Source organism: Thunnus thynnus, chromosome 5 (genome assembly GCF_963924715.1).
Source record: "Thunnus thynnus chromosome 5, fThuThy2.1, whole genome shotgun sequence".
NCBI classification, from domain to species: domain Eukaryota; kingdom Metazoa; phylum Chordata; class Actinopteri; order Scombriformes; family Scombridae; genus Thunnus; species Thunnus thynnus.
Genome location: NC_089521.1, coordinates 6,401,012 through 6,427,789, shown reverse-complemented (window position 1 = coordinate 6,427,789; position 26,778 = coordinate 6,401,012). Strand labels below are relative to the sequence as shown.

Below are 26,778 nucleotides of genomic sequence, written 5' to 3'. Positions count from 1 at the left end.
AAACAAGAACATTATTAGGGAAATCTATATCTTTATTAGCATAAACTACATTTTACATTCTTTGATTCTTAGTTTATTTTCACAAGACATCTACTTCTTTAACTTTACAGCACTAGGGGATATTGCTTCATGGAACAAGACAGCAGGTGTGTGCTAACCTTCCACAAACAAAATAACATAATTATCCTTTTCTGTCACAACAGCAAAGGATGGAGGGGGTTGGGTGCATCAGTAGATTCATCAGGGTTTATGGGAAAATTAAAATGTGACTCAAAGTGTCACACACACTGCATGGACACACACACAGAGGAAGTTATGAACAAGTAGGAAAGGAGAGAGATTGAGTTAGACTGAGCCTGTGATTATTAAAGACACAGCAAGAGAGAAGCTTGTAGATAAAGCCTCGCTGCTCCTGAGGGAGAGAAGGTGCTCATATTATAATTGGAGAAGATGGACTGCCCACACTCTCTCTCTGCTTTAGAGCATCAGTCTAATTTCATTGGCTGAGTACAAGTGACCATAATCCTGACCGCAGGCTTGATTTGAGAGCTCATATGAGTAGTGACCAGCACTATACGGTCTGAAAACTAGTGTGCTCTGTGAATGTGTGTGTGTGTGTGATGGGAGAAAGATATCGCATTACCCGTGGAGAGCTAAAGGGCTTGCTGATCCATTGTCTGTGTATGTGCCGGCCTGTTTGTGTATATCTGTGTGCATTCCTGTACTTGTGCCAACATTCATATGTGTGTTACACCTCAGAGACATCATAAGATGCATATCATTAACACCCGAGGCTCAAAGTAACAACGACGATGCAGTGTCAGAGGTGGATTCTGCCTCAGCAACATGTGTGATGAATCAACTCATCACACAGTCAGAATGTCACAGATCCTGGGTTTAAGCTGTGTGTGTATTTCTGTGTGTGTGTGTGTGTTTACGTGCTCGCAGGCGTGTAGATGGTCTATGCTGACACCCGTGATGAATCAACTCATTTTGTTTAATTTGATTTTCAGCGATTTTGAGCAGAAGACCCACAGCAGCAGCATCCTAATGCGTGTGTGTGTGTGTGTGCTGCCTGTATAGACTGACTCCAATTCATCTTAATCAGCATGAGAGGGAACACTTATTGATGTCCGAGTGAAACAATGATTTTCCAGTATAACCACTACATCTGACCTTTAACTACGCTTTCTAGCTAATTGGTTGCTTTGGACAAAGACTAAATACAAAATCACTAACATCCTTTGTATTAATCGCTGATTGGAAAGAATCCAAATAGACACATCAGAGGGTTGTGTTAACCTGTATTGCAACTGTGTCCATTGAAACATAAAGCAGCTGAATTCAGAGTAGCAAGAGAGAGGTTGCATTTATGTTAGAGGAACTGTAATTGAACTTAATGACTCATATTTGCAGATGTTGAAACAATTGGAAGCATGACAGTCAGTTGCTAATTTCCTTTATATTCCATGGTTGCGATAAAATAATTAGAAATGCTCTCACTGGCTACGTTAGTAGTAACACCGGTGCAATCTATTGCAATCCAATACAACAGCTGTGCCATAAATTCTACTTAATGAAGCTTATACATCTTCACTTTTTGACGTTGTCAGAAAAGTGATAATTCTATATGTTTCTATATGTATGTGTACTGGAGTGCATGATATTGAAGCATTCCTGATATTTTGCCCCCCTCATGTTGAAGCTATAATATGTAAATATTCCACATTAAAATGTCTAAAAACAACTAGACCTATGTTATATATTTTGTTCAGTAGCGTACTTACATTATCCCAAATGTTTCCAACAATTTTCAAACCCAGAGAAATCTGTAATTTTAATCAAGATAATGGTCTGTTTCATTTGGTCGCCTGTCAGTGGCGTCATACCCCCTCTACCAAAGAGTATATGCGCACAAGATGCATGCAATGTTGTTGTCTGCAACAATGGCCAAAGAGTATACGCATATAAGATAATATGTCAGCGTTGTGGTTGCCCACCAGAAACTGTCATAAATTGACTTTTATTTGGATTTAAGCCATATTTTTATGATAAACTTTTTAGATTTTGGTCATTTTTAACTATATCTAACTGGATGAAGGATTTTAGTCATCGGACTTCTGGATCTTAAGTTATCAGAGAAACAAGCTAAGCAAACGTTAGCAGCAGCTTGGCTAGCAGCCCCTCCCGGATGTCCTCGTTCCACCAAACAGCGATGGAGAACACACTGATTTTTAATGCGAAACTGCTTTATTCAGTGTTTTTATTGTTTTAATCACCGGGGCCATTTGTTTTGGAGAGGAGGAGACCTCTGCGGATAATTTGGCTCCCAGTAAAAACATCCTGAACGATGAACACTGGAGTAATCCTAACCCGGAGAAGCTGGTTGTTTAACAATGAGGACAACTCCCATGATCCCACGCTACTTCACAACGTCATCACACTCCGTCTTTTGTTATTGTTTGATTGAGAGACCCTTAGTGGCTGAAATTACATATTGTGCGTTTAATGGAGTGGACAAAATATTAGGAATACCATTTAATATAATGCACACCAATACACCACCACTACCCACTATGACCTCAATAATAAACATGGGATAGAATTATCACCTTTCTGACAATGTCAACAAAACTGAAAATGTAGAAGTTTCGTAATTGTAAAATTTATGGCAAGGCTGTTGTATTGGATTGCATTATATTGCACAGGTGTACCTAATGAAGTTGCCAGTGAATGCATATTGTTTAAAAGTATCAGAATTGAGAACAAGTGTTTGCTCTTTTCACTTCCTATTGAAGATTTTCTAACAGCTCAGTGTGTGGAAGAAAGTGTGAAACTACAGAGCTGAGTGTCCCCCATAAGAAACCTTGTGAGTGCTTTTGTCTCAACACACCACTCACTCTCACACCATTGCACGTTATTTTCAGACATGTTAATTGGGGAAAGAGCTTGGCATGGGCATGAATGTAGAGAAGTTGTGAAAGCAGGGGTATTCTCGTAGGAAAACATGAATATTCAAACGTCATGACAAGATTCCACAAGTTCAAGCAGTTGAGGTTTGGGGGATACAACAAATAGCCATAGCTGTGTTGCATATCATTTAAAGGCTCGGTGCATGAAATTTCTGTAACAGGAAATATGCTGATAAATGATGAGTCATGTCAGTGCTGCAGATGTGATTCAAAAGGTTTTCATGTTTTTTCTGCTGAAGGTGTCACAGGCGTGATCCATGTCTGTCTGAGGTGTAAAGACTTGTGTTATTCCTTCAACATATTATAATGTGCCTTCTGTTGAATCTACCCATTGATTTTCAGGCACTTCACTCTAATTATTTCACCTTAACAAAACCTTAACCTGCTTTGTTTTAATTGGTAAACCTTAACCCTCAACCAAAAATTAATTTTAGTTCAGAGTCTCAAACATCTGCATTTATAAATCCTCATTCACAACATAGATGTTGTGTATTATTTTTTCTTTTTATTTGGCTATAACTGGCATGTAGTAGTTCCAATATATGACAAATATGACTTTTATATTTCTGTCCAGGTTTCCCAGTAGCTGAGATTTGGAAAAGGAAGGAACAACCTTGAAAGTGTATTTAGCTTAGCTTTATCTGTAGTATTTATTTAGGTACTTAAAGGTACCCTGTTGAGTGTTTGACTACTGGTAGCACTATGGGGCAATGAGTGGGTCCCTGATATTTTGTGCACAAGAACACACATGCAGACATTCTAGTACACTGTCACACAATACACAGTTTTAGGCTACTCCACTGATCTACAGTCATGAAGTTGTCCAGCTACAACTTCATGTTTTGGTTCACTGTCAGTGCTCTCATAGTGTCATTTTTTGGCTGCATCAGACGGCTGTTTTCAGTTAAACAGCTCTAAAAACCTGAAAACACGACTCCAAATGAATGATAATGTTGCTCTGTAACTGCTGGATGTATTAATAAGCAACTGTTTTACTAACAAGTTTAACATATAAACTGAAAATATGATGATATGTCAGCGTTTTGTTCACAACTTGTTTCTACTGCCCCTAGTGGGCAAAATCAGTTTAAATTTGAGAAGACTCCTTCAGATTACCTTCATAGGCCCTATATATTGCTGTATGAGTAGAATATTTTTGATTGTGTGACTCTGTTAATATAGCCACTTTCCCCTTTTTTTAAATATCAAAAAGCTAAGACAATCCCTGTTAAAAGAAATCCTACACATTTAATATTTTTAATATGAACATTTAATATGAACTTAGATTGGAGAGTAAACATCAATAAGATTAGTATGCAAGTAGTATAATAGCATTGCTACTATTTGCCTGTACTCTTTTCCTATCAATAATGTATCCTTAGAGAAAAGTGTCCTTTTCTACTTTCTATACCTAGACCATGTGTCAGGCCAGTAATACCTAAGATTTCCATTTCCCTTAATTGTTTTAGCTTAAGCACAACATTTCAGTCTTTCATCGCCCAAAATAGACTACAGTTTTCACTTTGTTTTTTGAAAAGCTGAAATATAGCAAAACAAAACATTTGTGTTTTTGATGTGAAGCTTAGCATGAGGGGTCTCTTTGAACTTCAATGTGATTCTTTCCTCGTAGATGTTTCCCTCCCTTTGCAAGAACTGGAATTAAAACATTTTTTATCTCTGAATCACAGATGACAATGAACAATACTAATATAAAAATGTTATATGTTGATTTATAGGACAACGTGGACCTGGGAGAGCTGATGTTCTCATTGTGCTATCTCCCCACGGCTGGCAGGCTCACCATCACTATGATCAAAGCCAGAAATCTCAAAGCCATGGACATCACTGGAGCTTCAGGTGGGTGCTGACAGACAATGCAGAGGTGGTGTAGTCAGATATACACACAAAGTGTGTGTGTGGACCATATTTTTTCGTCAATATAGTATTTTGTTAAACTGCTGTCCATGTCAATAGAATTTAGCATCCTCATTGAACATGTTACCTCTCTCCAGATCCATATGTTAAAGTGTCCCTGATGTGTGAAGGCCGGAGGCTGAAGAAGAGGAAGACATCAACCAAGCGCAACACTTTGAACCCAGTGTACAATGAAGCCATCGTGTTTGATGTTCCTCCTGAGAATATCGACCAGATCAGCCTGCTCATAGCTGTCATGGACTATGATCGGTTCGTTAGTTACCTACATACTGTTTTTTTCTCTCATGCAGTGATGCAATGCGTCTAAGTCTCCATGTGTGTTGCCGTTTACTGTCCTGCAGGGTGGGACATAACGAAGTGATTGGGGTGTGCAGGGTCGGCAATGAGGCTGAGAGTCTGGGTCGAGACCACTGGAATGAGATGCTGTCATACCCACGCAAACCCATCGCACACTGGCACCCACTCATAGAGGTACGGGCCGGCCTTTTCATGCAATTTTCACAGGACAAGAGGACAGAAATGAAAGTAGCATCAAAAAATTGCAGAAACAACCTGAAGGCAGATTAGTTTGCTCTGTTGAGTTACCACTTGTGTGGCTGCACATTACTAAATAATAATCAGATGCAGTAAACATAATGAGCCAATAATGTTCTCTGTGTAATGTGTTTGATTTTAAATGTAAGAAAGCAGCGGTTTAGTTCCACGTTCTCAGGCTAAGAAAGAAAAAAAGAACAAATACGTTAAAAGCTACTCATTTACACTATTACACTAGTCAGTTTAATGAGGCTCTTCCATCCTAGTGCACATCATAATGTACAAAAGCTTCTCTAAACTAAAAAGAGTCAGAACAGAAATAACTCCAGAGGTGCATCTAAATGAGTTTTCATAGACCATGTTGCCATGTTGTGTATTCCATTTCGAGGTACGATTAAAAAAACAACATCAACAAAGAAAAAAAAAAAACAAAGAAAGGAAACAATTACATAACAAAAATACTGCATAACCCTCATGTATACTTGACTTGTTTTTCTGTGATTGCCACAACAGAGGCACCTAGAGAGACAGAGAGAGGTGGCTACATTCACAGAGCTGTTTCTATTTCTGAACTCCCAGCCCACACTCATTAAACAAACAGAGCACGCTAAAACAGATGCTGGACTGATTCATATAAATTCATGTTGACTTGTCAAAGCTACATCTACTGGTATTCAGCTGAAGGGGTCAGGAGATAAAACGCTTCAAAATGGAGCATTGTCCAGATAAAGCATCAGTGATGACATGCATTAGCCTCTGCCAGCGCTTATGTGTTTTTTTTCTCTCTTTTGAAGAATTTAATTTACTTTCTATATTTCCTTTAGCTATACTCAGAGACATGTTGGCATGTTTAGCATTCTTTTCTAAATGTAATGGGCAGCAGGTAGCTGGAAGTTAGTTTGTTAGCTATTAACAGTGATGATGAGGAGCATTGACGTAAGCCCTCTCTAGACATCATTATTTTTTTACCAGAGGGGGTCTGGTGATGCTCATTACGAGAGAGGCTAAGGACCCCAGGAATATTACTGTATCTCTAATGAACATGTCAGTGATTTTCTTCAGCTACCCTGATGACATTTCCATCTGATATCAGGCCAACTAAAGGATAATGAGTATCTGTTTAGATTATATTGCCATCCAGATGACTGGCTAAAGTGACTGGCAAGTGATACTAATTCTTGACAATGATGGCTGCTACCAGTACTTTATTTACAACACAGTCGATAATAACCTGAAGCAGTGGTGGCCTAAAGGTTAGACAAGTGAGCTTGTGACCATAGGGTCGAGGTTCAATCCCCCAGACTGGAAGGATAAAACTGGGTGGAGTGAAGAAGCAGTGCTTACCTTCCCTCATTACCACCACTGAGCTGCCCTTAACCCCAACTGCTCCAGTGGAGCTGCTCAGTGGCCAGCAGATCAGACTGTGGTTGTACTGGGCAGCTTCCAGGTATGAATGTTTAACTGTGTTAATGTGATCAGGGCTTTCTTGAGAAAGAGAACATTATTCTCAGAGTAACTCCCCTGAATAAATAAAGGTTAAAAAAATGTCATTGCAGCACATACAGTCCTGCCTTAGAACTGTGTAACCATAAGTTTTTTAAGTCTTTAAAGCAGTATTAATTGATTTTTGGGTGGATTAGGTGCAGTGGAACAAGTCCAATATTCACTCTCCTTTTAGTTCTGTTTTGGGCTCCACCAACTCCTGAGAAAAGTGTATAGCTGCTAAATGCTCCACTGAGTTCACCAGCCAGTTGCTAACTTTGTCTGCAGCTTGGTGCTGAGCAGTTAGTGTTCAGATGTACAGTTTATTTGAGCTTTTTCACTGAAAACAGCTGTCTGTTACGACTGGAAACAATGTTGATGAGAGCAGTCAGACCGAACAAAAATAGTAAAGCTGTTGGCCATGAAGCCAAAACAGTGAGCTGAAAGACACTAAAATGTTCCTTAAAGCTGAAGGGAACTGCAGCGATAGTTGATAATTTTGGCATCGCGGCCAAACTGAAACGTACATCTTGTTTGGTACAAATACATAACGAAATAAAAATGGCAGTATAAAGTAACAAATCATAACTATACTCAAAGCATTGTGACGTACTTTTTTAAAAATATAACCTCCCTACGCACAAAGAGTAAGTTAAGCTTTCCCCCTTTTAGAATGCTTCCTCTGACCACCATTGTTGTTGGTAAGAGAGTAAGGTAGCTGTGAATGATCTGCCTCATAGTCTGTGTGTGTACGTGTGTGTGTACTCAGTGAGGGTTACTGAGAGGAGCAACAGGAGACAGAAAGTCCAATAGGATTTTTTTAAGGGTTGTGCACACTGTTGAAGCTCTTTTTACACCATAAGTCAACTTGGTATTTTTTTTTTAGTTGCATCCTGACATCAGCATTCTTCCCACTCCTCCCAGTTAAACACTTGGCGTTTTACTGAGCACTGCATCAAGCTGTACAAGAAACTGAAGCACTAGCTGTCACATTGTGTTTACCAGAGGACTTGCAGTATTGGTGGGAGGTCAGTTACAATGGTATTGCCAGCAGTGGTGCAGCTAGAAGACCTCTCTTGTTGTCTCTAGGGCCATTTGTATAGCGCTAAAACACGCACATGCACTCTCCATTAGCAGTGTCTTATCTGAGGCCATTATAAGCAGCACTGGACTACAGCAGTACGGCCTGAGATCCTGACTAATGGCTTATTTGTGTTTCCTCAAAAGATCCACACATAACTCCTGAGGGGACCTAGCTGGCCCACTGGACATGTCATACACACACACACACACACACACACAATTATGCACACCTATCTATGTAAAGTACAGATAGTGATATACACGCATACCGTATTCACACGTAAAAGCGAAATAGATTAACTTCATCGTATGCAAACACATGCAACATGCTGTCTCTTACGCCCAAACACATGCACACACACACGCACATACAAGCATACTGTCTCTGACACACACACACATGCACACAGTTTTCTTATCCACTTTCGGCTTTTATTGCTTTTCTGAAGTGTTGGAGTAAGCCTCACTGACCCTCTGACCACAGACTGAGCGCATTAATAATTCACCAACTTGATCTCTTCAGCCAGGGGTTGTAAACACACACACACACACACACCAGGACCAACAACAAAATGCTCTTGAATTCCCCAGTCATTTCAAGCCAGTTCTGATGCTATTGAGCGGAAAGCAAAGGAAGTGGAGAAGGCAGAAAACTCAGTTGCTTCCACTTTGTCACATGAATGAGTGGTTGAATAACAGAAAGGCAGATGGCAGGGGCCGCCCTCACAAAGCAAGGTGTGTGTGTGTTTGCAAGCCAACTTTGAGCTCATATCCCTGGCTTTTCAGTCTCACAGGGCTGGCTCAGGTTAAACCAGAGTAGATCACCATGGTAACCTGCACAGTCAACCTGTAAAAGGCAGGGTTAAATTCAGATCAGAGAGGATCAGATCAAAGTCATCAATCAACTCTCAAGAATAAAACAAAGACAAAGGCTATTTTGGTTGAATCCAGGTATAATATCAGGTAACCATTTGAGCATAATTATACTGAATAAATATTGTAGCATTTCTGACAGGAGGTGGTTCAGTGCTGTTTATAGATTTTTTTCACAGCAGAAATTTGAACTGGTCTTAAGGCCAGGTCAAACCAGCATTTAAAATGGCAAAAATTTCTTGGTGAAATCAGTCCCTCTCAATGTGTTAGTGGATCTGCACAGTAAATCCATGCAAATTTTTCACATCGAGTTTAACTTTGGTAAACTGCAAACTGCCCTGCAAATATTCACTAATAGCAAAATCATCTTCACAGTGCGGACTTATGAGGAAACAGGGGAAAATCCAAAATGGAGGAAGCTATAATAGCTCACTGCATGGATGTATAAAGAGAACTGGATACAAGAACAGCACCAGGCTTTAAAGCAAATTTGACATTGTGGCCAAACCGTGTACTTACAACATCATGTGATGCACACTGGCCCAAAAAGACTTTTTCCCCACAGACTTACATTGTGAAAGTGACATCTGTAAATCAGTGGATACATTTTTCGAGCGTCACAACCCCACAAAATGAGCCGTTTCTCTATCAGAATTTGATCCATTAGGGCTAAACTGGAAGTTAGCTGTTGGCGCATGTGGCCCATAGAGCGTGCACAGTATTTTCATCCAGGTACTTTCTTTACAGCATGAATTGGCTTTTTTGGCTTCATGCGCCACTGAGCAACTTGAACGAATGGAGCCCCGACTCCAGTGCTGTATCCAGTTCTCTTCATACATCCACTGCTTACTGGCACCATCCACTTTTATTGTACCTATAGGAGTATCCCAGTCAATGGTAGAAATTTGTCTTTTACGTCCATTAGCAACCAAGCTAAGATGCTTGCTAACTGAAAGCAAGCAGTTAGCAAGCTTGCCTAGCACAGAGAAAATAGAAAAAAGCTCTGGGAGCATGTCCCTTTTGGCTAGCATATTAGCACTTATCTCACCAGCTACAAATGTTTACCAACTAGCCCTGTGAGTCACCACGTCACCAAGGTTTGAGACCCAAATATTTCAAAAAGACATGCAGATGAATTTTGCTTTGCCACTTTCTGGGATGACCAAGCCTTTAGAAGGAAAAGCACGGGAGTAGCTAATAACATTAATGGTGGCTCAGTTTCATCAACTGTCCCAGTAAGCCACATTAGCAGCACAAAAGAACTGGCTCATCTAAACTGAAGATGTCATTATTATGACACCTATTATGTTATCAATTACACCTGTGTTTTTTTCTGCTGTGACATGTCAAAATGTTTGTGAAGAAGGTCTGCTGCATTCATAATCTATCACCCCAAGCCCTGAAAATCAGTGAACATGAACAGAAAATCACTGAATATGTGACAAAAAAGAAGGTACACTGTGCTCTAATGGCTGGCAGTGTGTTTCTTGCATTTCAACAGGGCTAGGTAATATATTAGAAACACCTTTCAGTATAACATAGTTCAATACTGTAAGTTTTAGAGGTTTCAACCTGGTGACTTAATCTTATAGTGTACTATGGTTGTATGGTGGGTGGTACAAGCTGTTATCTATTTAGAGAAAAACCTGAATGGCTGACATGACACCTGGACTGTATGTCTAATTGCTCTGACAGGTTCACCCACCTTTAGCAGCAATAAGCTGCTCATATATATTCACCCTGGGTTTTAAAATATTTGTAGGTCTGAGTCACATTAAAGGATTGTGTTACAAGTCAGTCAGTACCAAATTACATGGAAATGTGCAGAGTAGGTTTGGAAATATCCTGGTCCAACATTACTTTGGGTAGTGATATCTCTGAACCTACACTCCAAATTTCCATTTAATTTGGTTTTTATTTTCAGAATGAACATTTGTCCATGTCATTATATCCCAAACATTAATTACCATATTTTCAAAAAATTAATTGAAATTAGTGGTGAATTCTGTAGCACCGTGGTGTTTGAATGGTTACAGCAAATGCCACGTAACTGCAATATCCCTGGTTAGGACTCCGCCTGGGGACTTTCGTTGCATGTCATACCCCTCTCTCTCACCCTTGTTTTCTGTCTGCTTCGCCACTATCAGCTCTCAATTAAAGGAAAAAATGCCCAAAAAAACATATCTTTAAAAAAAAAGAAGAAGAAAAGCAAATTAGCTGTGAATTCCAATTAAATTTCCTGAACATAAAATGCTCCCCAGACATAGTTGTTAGGGGAACCCCAGGGCAAAAATTTGTTGTTGGGCACCTATTGAAACACAAATCTCCAGTCCTCTCTCCATTGTACCCTGTTGCCCCCAGGTTCCCATGAAACGCAAGACTACACATTGCAGGTTCAACATACACCCAAAGCAAACAACCAGTCTTCTTATGCTGGAGCAGGCTACTCCCTGGTGCCAGGTTTTTGTGTCAGGCAGTTTGAGGCATTGCGAGTAACCCCTTTCTTGCCAAAAGTGAAACCTTTACATACATTACAGTGTTCTACAGCTTATACAGGTTTGCAAGTGAGGTGGATTCATCTTTCCTATACAAATTAATCAAATTATGTGCAACTACATGTAGTGAAGCTCTGCTTTTGGGGCCCCTGTGGTCTCTCACGGCCTGACAATTACCTTCATTGCCCAGTTGGTTATTCAGCCGAGTCCCCAGAGGATGACATGTTTCATCACAAACATTTCAACCTTACACACATATTTTGTAGTTAGACATGATTGATTGATTAATTGATTTTATTTATGGATTATCAGACACACACAAAAAAAAAAAACTCCAAGGGCTAACATGTTAAAGTGAAAACACGTATTTCCAACATGGTCCCAAGATGAAAGAAACATAGAGAAGCACAAGACATTCAACATAAAAACTAAATAATGCAATCCTGAAACCCACAAACACATCACCACAATTTAAGAAATGAAAAATAATACCTGTCACATCAAAAAACAACAGCTAAAGTAACAATGTAATTGCAGTTATCATTATAAATCTGTGACCCTGTTCCAGTTTGACAGATTGACATGACAGTTGCCATGTACATCTATGACCTTGCATATAGCCCTACCCAACCCTCAGATCGACCAACTCATTTTTAGTGAAGCTTTAAGATTCTAAAAATAGCATAGCATCATTATGTTTTTCATTCAATCCAAAACTTTGGCAGACTCTAGACTCTTGTTTCACTTCTTCTTGTAACTAACTGGATGATCCCCCACCTCTCTCTCTTTCTCTCTCTTTGTTTTGGTCCAGTGGGTTGGACAGGGAGCGGCGGGGAGTGGAAGCCAAGGAGGATCCACCAATTCCCTGAAGACACCACCATCACCATAACCACACACACACACACACACACACACACACACACACACACACACACACACACACACACACACCACACACACACACAAACACACACAGAGCCTCAGGGTGGTAGAATGATGACCTGCAGATAGCCCTACTGAAATGTTAAAACATACAGTATAAGGTTTGACTAACAAGTGACTACAGTAGTAACATCAGCTATAAGCCATTACTCAAACTGATGTGTCTTTAGATTGAACTAGGCTTTAGTGTGCTGAGACTGCAGCAAAGGTTAATACCCACTTCTTACTTCTTCTTGTGTCTTCACAACCAAAAACCACTTAACTACATTCCAAGTGAACTACGACAGTACTTTCATTCATCATTTTGACTTGTAACTGAAAGTATTAACAGATTGAGATTATCTAACAGATCAAGCTTCTTCTTTCTTTTTTTTTTTTTTTTTTTTTTAGCAAATCACAGTTTGTGGACCAAAATCATTCATTTTTAGGCAAACGTGTGAAGCTACAACTGTCGATTTGTGATCAACTACCATAGTACAGTATTTGCTCTACAGTAAGAGTTAGAAAGGTGAGATTACATGCTTAGAAATGACAGAGAGGACATTCCTGTTCAAATCAACAAAGCTTCAGCTCTTTTGAACATTTGCTTTGGTTTTTACAGGCATGAACAAATGAGATTTTCTTAGTTTCTTAGAAACCTTAGTTTTACTTTATGGGTGACTTTCTCATAGAATGCTTCCTGTAAAGATGTAAACTGAAGATTTTCTCCATGAATGTGTAAAGCAGCTGACAGAGGGAACAAAAAGTGTTTTATTTATTGCATGTTAAATTGTCATACTTTGTTAACAGGGTGTGGTCAAAATAAAGAAAATGCAAGCATAATAGTCGTCATCTGTGTTGAAATTGGCATCTTTATATGGCAATAGACCGCTGATCTCTTTGAAGGCAACATCATCAAATACTAATCTCTAAGTATGACAGCTAATGATTCTCACTGATATTCTTGGCCTTTTGAGTTAAAGGATAATTCTAGTTTATAACAACAAGGATATTATTTTGTAGTTATGACAGTTGTTCTCACCAAGTTAAAAGATTCAATGACCAACCAGTGCTATTTGCAGTGCAGGTTTTATATGTTTTAGTTTGCTTGAGGCAGTTTGATTAAACACAAGTTAATTTAGGAACATGCACCCATGTGACCTTAATATAAGCTAAACAAATCTAGATTTTGAAGTAGGGGTCCCTTTATAAGGCACAGCCTAAAGGTTAGGTAATAATGCAGGATCCACCTGTATTTATATTATACTTAAAGCAGCATTAATTTTGTACTTAAAGAATCATCATTCATACTTTTTTGGCCACTTGGGGGCGGCAAAACCAAACATTGATGTGTTATTGCAAACATTTTTGACAAATGAAAGTCCGATATTCACTCTCTTTTAGCTCTGTTTGGTCTCCACCAACTCCTTAGGGAAATATTTTGTGCTTTAATTGCTAAAGCTGCTAAATGTTCCCATATGTTGTCGCTAACATTTGGTGCTAGGTAAGTACTGTAGTTTACAGTGGGTTTTTTAAAGCTTTGTTGCTGCTGGAAATTAGGTTGATGAGAGCCGCGAGACTAAACCAAAACAGTAAAGTTGCGGATTGTAAAAACAAAACAGAGAGCTTAAAGACACTTAAATGTTCTGCATAGAATGAGGAGGGACTACAGAGTTGGGTGGTAAATTTCAGTGGTTTTTACATCATCAGTGAGCTTTTACATTACAAGTAGTAATTTGATTATTAGCATGAAATATCAGTTAGTGCAGCTTTAATTGTTGCAAATTCCTACACAAATTTGCAGTTAATCAAATTATGTACAACTAGTCAACATGCATTGAAACTGGAGCTTTTAGGGACCCTGGCAGAGTCAGGTCTATTATTACCATATTTCTATTATTTATTACCATAAATAATAGAGATGATGGCCAAAACTGCAAAACATGTTAAATTATTAAAGTAATTATTAAGAATTATCCTCTAACGACATTTTAGATGCAGCTCTGGAAGATGCATAGTTTCCAGAAAGCCTTCTTGTGTGGCTAACAACACTCTTATCAAACCAGTGAGAAATTCCTTGTGCCTTTTTGATTGGGGCTTTGTCACTGCAGAAGGCTCCCATTTGGAAAGAAGTCCAACATACAATGAAGGTAATCACTCAGAATTGTGTCGTCATTAGCAATTGGTCATTCCTTTGCCATGACATTAGTATATAGATTTATAAAAACACACTTGCAGTTTCCCTATCCTATTGCAAGGGGACCATGCTTTTTGTCTTTAATTTAGACCACACCCTGCAGTTGTTTTAATAAGCCAGTGTTTGTTTTTAGAAATTCAAATTAATGCCAGTATTATTTATGTCTTTGTATTGGACACTGTCACAAATAACGATGACAATTTCTTCTGTGTTTGTAGGTACAATGCATGCATCATTTTTCTGTGAGTCATTTTTAAATCTCTTTTGTTGTGAGATACTAATCATATTGTAAACACAAGGTGTACTATGAAACTAAGGCAGATTGTGTAAATTGTCCATTCGGATGTTATTAATAAATATTTCTATATATAGCATGGGTTGGTTTATGGGGGTTGTGTAATAGAAACAGAAAAAACGTTTCAGAGAGAGTGAGAGAGATTGAACAAGACGGACCGATACATACACACACATATCCCCCCTCAGGCTTTTTATTTCCTTCACTTCACACCTGTGTTGTGAGCTCTCCCAACAGATCACTGTGATTGAAAGACCTATGAAGAGCCTCTGACAACACACATACACACCTTCACTGATGCGTGTGTATGTGTGTGTGTTTATGTGGATGATGTTCCTGGTATTTTTCCAATAACCTAGGAGCTGCACTCATTAAACATCCCCTCTAGACATGTTTTAAAATACTGTGTTACTCTGCTTTGAAATATAACTATGTCTATGTTTTTTTCATAACATTTCAATTATCTACTGCTTCATCACTGAAATATCCAGAATGCATAGAAATATATATTGTGTACACACGTGTATATACATGTCAGAAATTTAACCGCTTGACACAAAATGTCTCCTATTATACTATATACTTAAAAGTCCATTCTCAGTGTATGTGCTCTGCATGGAGGCTTCAAGTTTCCACATCACACTTGTGTAGGTTGAATATTGGACCAGGATTGGCTCCAAACTAGTTGTGATGTCACAGATCATGCTTACAGGTTCCTTACAAGCAGATTTTCAATGAGCGCAAAGAAACTTTCCACTTTCAGCAGATGAATGTGAAAACAAACTCTGCACATAGATTAGACAAGGCAATGTAAGGCAAGGCAAGGTCACTTTATTTATATAGCAGATTTCATACCAGGGGCAATTCAAGTGCTTTACAGAAAATAAAATAATAAGAATATTGTAGCAAGAACAATTAATGTTATTAAAAACACCAATGTGAGTGTAATAAAATAACGATTATAACAAAACAAACAATTAAAATCAATTAAAAACATGTAAAACTGAATAAAATTATGTAGACACATGTAAACGAATGCTAGAAAGAAAAATACAATTATTGTATTGTATATAGTTATTCTGCAAGGTGAAGTTAAAACATCCAACTGTAGGAATAAGAAGAAAAACACATTTTTGAGTGGAGGAGGACTTTAAAAGACACTATATAAAGAAAGAGCATCTTTCAACACAATTTTGTTTGCTTGATGATTAATGGGAGAGGAAAGAAGAAAAAACACAAATCTGTTTTCAGTTTTTGGACTTTTTCTCTAATCTTTGATTTTTGGTGAAATATTGGATCATTTGAACATTTATTGAAATGAAACCATGTGAGAAGTTTAGAGGGAAAAATCACTATTTGGTGGAGCTGTTAACAACTCATAGACATCTGAAATGTGACCCGACTACACACTGCTTTTTGAAAAACATCTAAAGCCAAAAAGGTTGGAAACCACTGGTTTCATCTTTAACAATGTGTTGTATTTTAAAAGCTTGTTATATTATTCATTGTGTCAAAGCTCCATCTGAAAAGTAACTAAAGCTGTCAAATAAATATAGTGGAGTAGAAAGTACAATATTTCCCTCTGAAATGTAGTGGAGTGGAAGTATAAAGTAGCATTAAATGGAAATACTCAAGTAAAGTACAAGTATCTCAAAATTGTACTGAAGTACAGTACTTGAGTAAATGCACTTAGTTACTTTCCACCACTGCTAGTCGCTAATCTTGTCTGTCTGTTGTTTGGTGCTGGGCAGGTGGTATAAAGTAGTTTTATAGTAGTTTTATCAGAGGTTTATCAGATTTTTTTGTTTTGTTTTGTTTTGCTTTGGGTTTTTTTGCTGAAAGCAGCTACATGTTGTTTCTGGAAACAAGGTTGATGACAGCAGTGAAAAATAGTTGCCAGTAAAATTAAAACAATTAGCTGAAAGATGCTAAAACGCTTTGTAGAGAGGAGGAGAGCTCTTTTTTTTGTGGGTTCATCATCGCGTGACCCCTGTCATATTACACAAAGTCATTTGATCCATTGTTCAAATAAAAATATTGATTAGTGCAGCTTTCAGCCTGACCATCTCCATCCTGACACAGGTCTCTCCCCTAGCCCCTAGGGGTGGGTAAAATGTATTTAGCTGGTGGTGGTTATTGCTCCCTTTTCTACAACACACCGCTCGTAGCCTCAAACATCTGCATGCTCCCACCATCACTCCCCAATTCATGTGCTTTTGCAGGTTTCTCATTTCTAGTCTCTCAGATCCAGTTCTACCAGCAGCTGCAGTGCAATCTGCCAGTTACAATCATAACATCATCAAGACTCTTCAGGCGCCATTCACATTTTCTTCTTTGGTAAACTGTTTCCACAGTTACTCAAGGTGAGTTTATTCTTTTTTAGGATGTTGAGTGGTTATGGGTGTGTTTGTCCAATGACAGGCTTTGTGTTGGATTTAGGATTTATGTCGTCCCCTGCTACCTAACCTCAGACTGTGCTTGTGATAGAGGGCACAGGTTGATCAGTTAATCGTAAATGCAGATCATTTTAAGCATTTGAAAAAAACTACTCATACTGTCCGTTTAGGCTGCACAATTAATCACATAATAACAGCATCATAACCTCATCTTGCCCAAGTAATTAGGCTAGATCTGCTGAGATATTGACACTCTACATTTAGTCCCTGCTGTGGTGCATTAAGCCATCAAGCCCCCTTCTACTGACAGGTTAATTGTTGGTCTGACCAATGGCAGGTATTTATTTTCAGCACAATCTGATGGCGATGATTTGATTTTCACCAAATATCTTTTATATTTATTTTTATATCACTTGATCTAATGGTGGTATTGAGCACCATGACACAATTAAGACTGAACAACATACAATTAATCATGATCATGATTAATTGTATGCAGAACAAAGGGTCCTGTTGCTAAGATATCTGCAGTATGACAAAGGAAGGCACTTTGGAACACCGGTGAGCGCTTCATCTAATTTACTTAACTTTATGAGTTTAATAAGACGTAACAGAGAAGTAACAGCATGACCACAGTGTCTCAGATTAGAAGGAGGTTAAAATCATGGTGCAGATAGAGAGAGGGGTGTTGTCACATGCTGTATACAGACAAAGCTCCTGACACACACTCCAACATGTGATGCCTGCACTGTATGTCTGAACAATTTCTGTTGCTGAACCATCTTCACAGTCTACAACAATGGGTCGTCTTCAAGGAAGAAAAAAGGCTTTTCTCTTCACAGCCAGCAAGAGACCTGCTGAAGAGGCACTTTGACCTGTAATAACACAATCACTGTCTGTTACTTTGCCCCTGTGGAATATCCTTGCTAACCCGGTGAAGCAAAATGAGAAGAAAAGAAACTGAAAAAATATATTCAGCCATTCAATAAGATTTCCCTTGTTGTCTTGTGGTTGAAAGTATGACAATGCAGGGAAGACAGGAACAAGACTCTCAGGTGAGAGATAGCTGAGCCAACAGCTAAAGCCGCAGTGATGTGGCGTCTGAGTGATGTTTGGGATTATATTCTGTCTGAGGCTTCCGGTGTTACTAATACAATGGGGTTGACATATCAGTTTCACAGTGTACAAAGGCTCCAAGCGAACTGAAAAGTGCTTCCATGATGAGACTGCTACAGATAAAACTAACTAGGCAGAATGCAGACACAGTATTTATGCTGACTGTGACAACATTATCAGTCATTTATATTCACAGTTCCAAGCCACAGATCACTGAGGAATCTGCCTTGTTTACAAATTAAGGGGCATTAGTGAAGACGAAGTGCATCCTGGATGTTATTCAACTTATCAAGAAGCACTAAAACTGATCCAACAATGATGCACCTCCAGCCTACATATGAGGCCAATTTGTCCACCTAATTTATCCCTCTTGTGCTCTTAAAGGCAATTTGCAGAAAACTGCTGCTAAGCACTTTTGGAAATGTTTGTATTGCTCTGTGGATATTTTGTACTCTTCTTACCATTGCTGCTGTAGGCGCTCAGAGCGAGATGATACTCATGAAAACATCTATAGCCCATAAAAATGTCCCATGATAGGTTGAGCTGCTTTGCCACAGGCTAAACTCTAATTTGTCAGTTCAAAGTTTGATAACTGTGTGTTCAGACAGAACACAAAGCGAATTTTAGATGCAGCACAATCACATACAAAGTTGATGCAAAGACACAAGTAAATGAAAATTGGCCCGAGGCAGTGCGAGTTGACAAAAATACATTTTACATTTACATTTTGTCATTTGGCAGATGCTTTTATCCAAAGCAACTTCCAACCGAGGCAAGACAATCAAGTGTTAGAGGACAGTGACTTTGAAAGAGCCGTGGTACAAATTCTCAACTAGCTGACCAGGTACAAGTGCGATGAGTAAGAGCACTAGACAGAAAAGTAAAAAGCATTTACAAGAGTCCAATCCTCAGAATGCTTAGCCTTAGAATGACACACAGCTGAAACTGACTATCAGTTCAGGACCAGTGTGTAGGATTTAGAGGCATCTAGCAGTGAGATTGTTGATTGCAACCAACTAAATACCCCCCCCCCCCTCCCCTAGACACTGCACCTTTATATACTTCAGCAGACAATGCTCAACAAAATTAGCAAAACAAAGTGAGTGGGCGTCATGGCTAATAGTTCCCTGAAACTATGCATATAAACATTCGAATGAATTGAAAATGTTTCAACTTGAGCGAAAATCAAGTGGTCCAGCGGTCAAACACAGTGAGTAATGTGAGGCAAAAATTCACTTTGCATTCTGTCTAGTAGACTGATCTGAAAACCAGGAACTTTGAAACATGTTCCTTGTGCTATAATAAGCTACTTCACTTCTGTGTTAGGTACTTACAGAAAGTGAGCAGGTGCTGCTGTCACTTCCATTGTTTTCAGCATAAACAAGATGGCAGCCACCGAGGTCAACGCAAGAGGCAGTGACAAGGAGAGAGAAGGCTTCTGCTGCGCTGTTGAGTACACACGGTTATTAATTTCAAAGTTTGATTAGCCCATTTGGGCTAAAACACTTCATGGTAGCTACACTTGCCATATTAATCATGTCATATTGCTAACCATTTCCTCTATGTCAAATTACAACCTGCTCTACTTTTCTACTACTGCATGAAAGTACATCAATAACATGTTTAACACATGATGCAGATCAACTAACAGATACTGTAGTTTGGATACCATAGAAATGCAAGCTAAGATATGCAGTGTTTGGTGTTTGTGCACAATTAGTGTCCGACTTAAATGGAGTTATTATTATAACAAAGGTTCAGGAATAAGACCACGAGCCTCTCTCTCACTAAATTCAATCACCTGCGCCTCACTAATTCAATCATCCATGCATACCTATACAAGCCTGTCTAACTCCTTTCTCTCCCGTTCGTCTCAGTTCTCACACAACCTACGACACACTTGCATCGCAAACGCTTACCTCCCGCCCGTGCTCTGTGATCCACGTTCCTCGGCAACATACCGCCCACGCCCGTGCTTCTGATCAGCTGGGATCCAGACGCTCCACACGCATCCACGCAATGGCCCACTCGGACGCGGCTCTTTTCAAAGCGATTAACATCTTCAACCGGATGTTTGCTCACCTCCGGCGAGCTCTCAAGGAGTCGGTCATCCCACTCCTACGAAACAATGTTAAAGACAAACTTTCCAACTCTATGCAGACTCTACTTCCGTCAACTCTCTTGCTGGCAGCTCAAATCCTCCCGCTCTTCCGGGTTAATTGTCCGCCGCCGGGCTGACGCACACCAATGATGTCACAACGCCGCCTACTACAACAGAGCCACTATGGTGCAGCAACAGACTGCTTGAGCTGTAGCTAGGGTGAGGTCATATTTCCCCATGTGCCTGCTCCCTACGTCTTAATTGCCTCATGTTTTTGTTTCATCCCTGCGTCTATGAGCCGCACATCTTACCACTTCACACGCATCCTTTCATCCCTTCATTGTGATTCCATTTGGTCCCTGATCATCCCCATGCCATCCACCTCCTTCATCCCTCTCCACGACCCCATCATTCCACCGTACACGACCTGGACCAACCTCCAGATCCCATCCATCCCCCGGCAATCGACCCACTTCATCCCTCTCCTCGGCCCCCATCCCGCCCACCATACACTATCCCCATCCAATCCTGAACCCTCTCGACATTCCAAATAAAACTACTTTTTATACCGTTCCAATAGCGTGGTCTTTGTTAGTGAACAGGAGTTGATAGTCAATGACAAGTACAGGAGCAAAATACTGCATATTAAAAGCAAACTCCACATATAAACTGGACTGCTGGGTGTAGTTCCTCTTTATTAGGGAGAAGGAACGTGCCTCAAAGAAAATAATATTTAATCAGACATGCATGTCAGCTGCTGCTAATCTCTATAGAAGAGTGTTTGTGTCTGTGTTCCTGCACTGGAGGAGTGTTTTTTGAATTGTATCATGTTGACACAACAGATGAAGCAAAATTACTCAGAAATGTGACAGACTTGATTATTGATGGTTTCTGTGCCTGAATATTTCAAGGATGAGGATGAGGATGCATTTTCTGCTGGTCACTTGAGTGCATACATTTTATTTGTGTAAAATATAAAATTCCCAGTCACATTAAATGCAAACTGAGAACATCATTTTCAAATATGAAACATGTCCTAATTATAAGTATTAAAGTTCGATCGTTAAAGCTTTTAAAGTGAACAACACAGTATTTACCAGAAATATGCTCTATTTTTTGTATTAAAAGAGATGAAGATACATAGATCAAATGCAGATAAACAACAGACTAAAGGAAAAAAGAATGAGTGGACAAATATAACAAATGCAGATGCTACCACACATGGCACAAGGGATTAGTGAATGGTTTGATGATAATGACAGTAGTGCAAATCATCGGCTACGGCCTTCAAAGTCACCAGATCTCAACCCAGTTGAACCTCTGCTGTTAGTCAGGTCTCTCTACCGCCATTATCAAAACACCAAATAAAGGAATATCTTTTTGAAGAATGTTATTCATCTCTCCAGCAGAGTTCAAAAACACTATGACACTGGGGCACTGAAGCTTTTCCAGAGCTTCCTGGTAAATCAACGCCTTAATACTTGTTGGTTTTTCAGTATATATAAAAGACCATAAAATAGCATAATAAGATGCCAGCAGAAATGGTAGGGTAATGACATGTCAAAAGCAAAACAGAACAGTTAAAGTGATGGAGCATCCTGTCAGTGTTGACAGAAGAACAGCAGGAAAACCTTGTCACAAATTAATGTCAAAATTGTATAGTGGCAGTGAATTCTGACACCTGACAGAATTACACCTCATCTGGAGACAACTGTAGAAATTATTGAAGATTTTATTCCTAATACTAAGATACTAGTACTTAGTATTTCCTGTGCTCCTTCAAAAATCATTTCACAATCTCACTTCTGGTTGGGATCTTAGTTTTCATACATTGCACCAGTCAGGTTAAATCTGGCTTTGATCTTGCCTCTTCTGTAGGAGTTGTCTTGTGTTGAGAAAGTATGTGTTGTGATGTGTTTTAAATGCCGTTTATATTCTTTTAGGTGAGCTAGAACCAGGACTCTTTGGATGACAATGGGCCTTATGAAAGAACATTTTCTTATTCTCATTAGCCTGATGAATGTTACCTGTTCATGAGCTGGTGTACGTTCCAGAGATTTAATCTTTAGCATCATCAGTGCTATTAAATATGCTAAGGCGATCTGCTCTACTACATTTTGTGACAAAAATATTACCAAAGAGCGAAAACAAGAATTTCACACCGCAGAGCTTCAAGTCCTGTTTTCAGGAATCAGTAGACAAAAACATAACAAATTTATGAGTGTCAGTGGTAGGGGGCCCAAAACAAAAAGAAAATATTAATACAGCTGCCAACGACTTGTCATTAGAGCAGCTCTGTATTGTGACAGAAATGAAGAGGGAATGCTTTGACATGAAGTTAGATGCATCTTTCTAAAGCAAAGCGGTCCCTGGTGGGAGGTGGTCGAGGGATGTGACAGTCACTGAGATATTAGACGAGAGAACAGGCTATTGTAGCCTACAGGAGGTGATGTTATAGTGTCAGCTGCAACAGAAGATGATAGTGGACAGACACCTGCAGTGAGGCACAGAGGCAGCTGTTTACAACAACCACTGAAATGTAGAAGTAGCCGCGCCGAACTATGACAATAAAAATAATAAAATCTAAAAAATCTCTCAGTATATCACCCGCCATGATGATGATAAGATGGTGAACAGAATAATTTAGCAGTTTGTATTGATTATATATCTTAATTTAGGTGATTTTGATATCATATTCCAAATTCATTCAGATTAAGAAATTATAATGAGAAAATAGATGAAAGCAACAAATTTTCTTAAATCACTCATATGTGTGTCCTAAGACAGCCTGGTTGCCAGAATAAAACGTTGGCAGTTTACATTTCTGACAACTGCAGAAGCGTTTGAATATCTACATTTCAACACGTGAAATACGTAGCATATTAACATTTCAACAAAACGTATCATATCAACATTTTTACAAAACGTAGCATATTAACATTTCAACAATATGTATCATATCAAAATGTCAACAAAACGTATCATCTCAACACTTCAACAAAACATATATGAACATTTTCAAAATACGTATCATCTCAACATTTCTATAGTGACGTAGTTCACATGCGATCTGTATGAGCTGATCTTTCCTATGGAGGAGGAGGGGCAGGTGGATGGTTAGTAAGTTTCTTGGCAGCAAGTTGGAGGTCAGCAGAGAGCACGGTTCGAGACCACCTCGAAACCCTTTTCAACCGACAAAACCGGGTGTTTTTAGTGAGACATCGGCCATTTTTATTTTATTTTTTATTTTTATTTTAACTCAAACCATGATCTTTCCCTAACCCTAACCAAGTGGTCTTTTTGCCTAAATCTAACCGACCTTAACCACAGCGTTGTCACACCATAAAACATCATTATGCAACGGGTAGAAATGTTAATATGCTACATTTGTAGAAATGTTGATATGATACATATTTCACGTGTTGAAACGTAGATATTCAACGTTTCTGTGGTTTGCAGAAACGTTCAATGCTAACATTTTCTTCTGATGATTGGGTTGCCTAAGAATAAATGTGAGTCAGTTGGGCAGTTATTTTGGTCTACACCGAACAACCACTGGCTGGACTGCCATGAAACTGTGTACAGACATTAATGTTCCACACAAGATGAGGTCAAAGTTTAGTTTGTCCAATACTTTAATTCATTACCAAATACCTACAAAACTGATATTTCTATCAGCCTCAGCTGTACAGTAGTTAAAATATTGGCATGCTAACATGGTAAACTATGATGACAACCCTGGTTAGCATTATCTGCAAAAAACATTAGCATCTTCATCACTACAAGCATGCTAGCATACTGACATTACCATTTGGCTAAAAGCACTGCTGTGCCTGAGTACAGCTTCACAGAGCTGCTAGCATGGCTGTAGACACTTGTCTCCTTACCTCCCTCTTCATTCTCTGTTGGCTCATGTAATTTAATTGTGTTGCAGTTTCAGCAAAGAATTTCTTAGAAACACATTTCAGTCTCAATGAGCGTCTGTAGTAAAGGAAAAATTAAATAAATAAAAAACTGTGCGCTCATTTCAGCTCTGTGGTCTTTTGCTTGCTCGGGAGACCCCAGCTTGTAAAACCGTGGACCTTTCCTCTTTTAACACCCGAGATGGACTTCAACATAAACTACAAATTTATCTCAAATTATAATGTAGGCCATCAGTATATTGGAGTTTGATTGAGAAAGGGGGCTGCTGAGAAGTATTTGGATATCTTCATCATAAATGCTTTCAGTTACAGTTAAGCCTGTTGTTAATTCTGCTTATGCAGACGTGTAGGTGTTTAGCTACAGCTTAATTTGAATACACTCCCACACACTGTTGCTTTGTGCTGTTTATCTCCCCATTCCCATTTTAACAGATCACTAAGGATACCACATCCAACCAGCGAGACCTATTTAATTCACTTAGTCAAACATTTACTGTAGTGGATGCAAGCATCTGATGAACACTATTCACTTTTAATTACTTAAAAGACTCTTTTACTCAAATCTTTGAATACATGTGAAAATGGACTGAATCTAATTACTGGTTTTCAATTGATTGGTTTTTCTGTGGTCCACCCAGGCTGTGTAAGTCCAGTCCATTCTCATTCCCAGGGTGTCAAATAACGCTGTTTTATCACGCCCCTCTGCGTCACTTTTTAACGCACTTTTTAGACACCATGAGACTGATGACATCTATATAAGGCGACAAATGTCCTTATTTAGAGGTGGCGGGTTGGGTGGATGGCTAGATAAATAGTTTATAAGTAGTTGGCAAAAAGTTGAACTGCTGCAGGAGACAACTGTTCACTTCCTTCTTCCAGCCACATTTTAACAGTGATTTGTATTTCTTGTAAAATGCGTCTAATAATGACGAGGATGGGTTTACATTGGAGTAAGTTGAAAGCCTGGTGCGTCTGTCCCAGACATTGAGGGGTATGATAAAGCGGTGCTGTTTGATGCCCTTGGAATGAGAATGGGTTGGTAAGTCAGAGTGCATTCATGGTAGTTCAAATAAACCACAAGCAGCAGTGTAAACAGATGGTAATTTGATGTTCTGTGTGATTCTGCCAAAAAGAGATGAATGAATGAATGAATGAATGAATATTTGTATGGTTTGTTTGGAGGCTCATCATCAGAGAACAGTGGAGACACTCCATTTTCACCATCTCATCTAAATGGAGACACTATTCCCTCTGTGTTTATATATGTGTTTATGTGTGTGTGTGTGTGTGCTTGATCTCAGAAAGAACAGCGAGGAGAGGGAAGGGTGGGTGGAGGTAGTCCTGAGATCATCCCACCAAGAAGCACTTAGTTGAAAGAGCAGCAAATAAAGTCAATTAGTCTGCAACCACACTACCACCAATGGGATTCCAACGAGCCTCAACTGCGATACACACAAATGTGCACACACTCACACATGCTGAAATTGCTCAGACATGCTGCTAATGGTACCACTATGGATATCTATTCTCTTCTTCCTGTCACTGAGCATTGAGTTACTGACTTGTTTGTGGAAAAATGCATAGCTAAATATGAGCTGGATGCACTAAAGTAATGCTCAGTAACACTAAAATGCATTGATACTGAACATAAACTGAATGCATAGAAAGATGGACATGCAAGAACACAATGCAAATATGTGGGTAGCATCATATGGTGAAATAAGCAATTAGCTTGCACAGGTTGATTCTGTGGTTTACACATACATTTTTATGACATGACTTGCTTATTTACCCACCCAGCAGACATGGAGCAACATTAGCATTCATTTGGAGTAATGTTTGTGTCCACCTGATGAATATAAGATACTCACTTTACAATACTCACTTTCCTTTTAGCTCTGTTTTGGTCTAAATGCTTTAGTATGTTCACCAGCTAGTGGCTAGCTTTGTCTGTCTGCCATTTAGTGCTGGTCAGGTACCAAAAACACCAAAAACAGCTGCCTGCTGCTGCCGGAAACAAGGTTGATGAGAGAGGTGAGAGTGAACCAAAACAGTAAGGTTTTGGAAAAAGTCAGACTCTTTTCCAGCACCACCTTGAACAATTAGAAGTATTGTGTTAAAATAAACATTTGCAATACTATGGGAATTCTAATTTCCTGTATTCTAGTACAGAGATAACTGGTTTCTGGGGGATATTGGTGGGGAATACAAATCAAAGGACTTCCAAGACACTGCTAACCTGCAATGCAGTCACAAGTTAATCATGCTTAAAGGGAATGAATGATGTTTTTTGTGATTTTCTGTCATTTATATACTGTTATGATGTCAAATGTCCATTTTAAACATGGAACCTGCTTTGTTAGCAATGAGTTGAGTCAAATGTAATTTATTAGTAAATGTCTCTATATTTGGCAGTGCCAGTCATTTGCATCCATACATATGTGAGGTGCAACAC

General features: G+C 39.1%; 1 protein-coding gene across 1 annotated transcript in view; it reads left to right on the top strand.

Moving 5' to 3' along the window:
• The window catches only part of syt9b (synaptotagmin IXb), a 52,925-nt gene extending 37,912 nt beyond the window's left edge, over window positions 1–15,013 (top strand). Inside the window, exons 5-8 of the mRNA XM_067588895.1 lie at window positions 4,709–4,829; window positions 4,985–5,156; window positions 5,249–5,378; window positions 12,186–15,013. Of these exons, the coding sequence (XP_067444996.1) occupies window positions 4,709–4,829; window positions 4,985–5,156; window positions 5,249–5,378; window positions 12,186–12,263 (501 nt within the window). The 3' untranslated portion in view covers window positions 12,264–15,013. The remainder of the gene's footprint in view (window positions 1–4,708; window positions 4,830–4,984; window positions 5,157–5,248; window positions 5,379–12,185) is intronic.
• The last annotated feature ends 11,765 nt before the right edge of the window (window positions 15,014–26,778 follow it).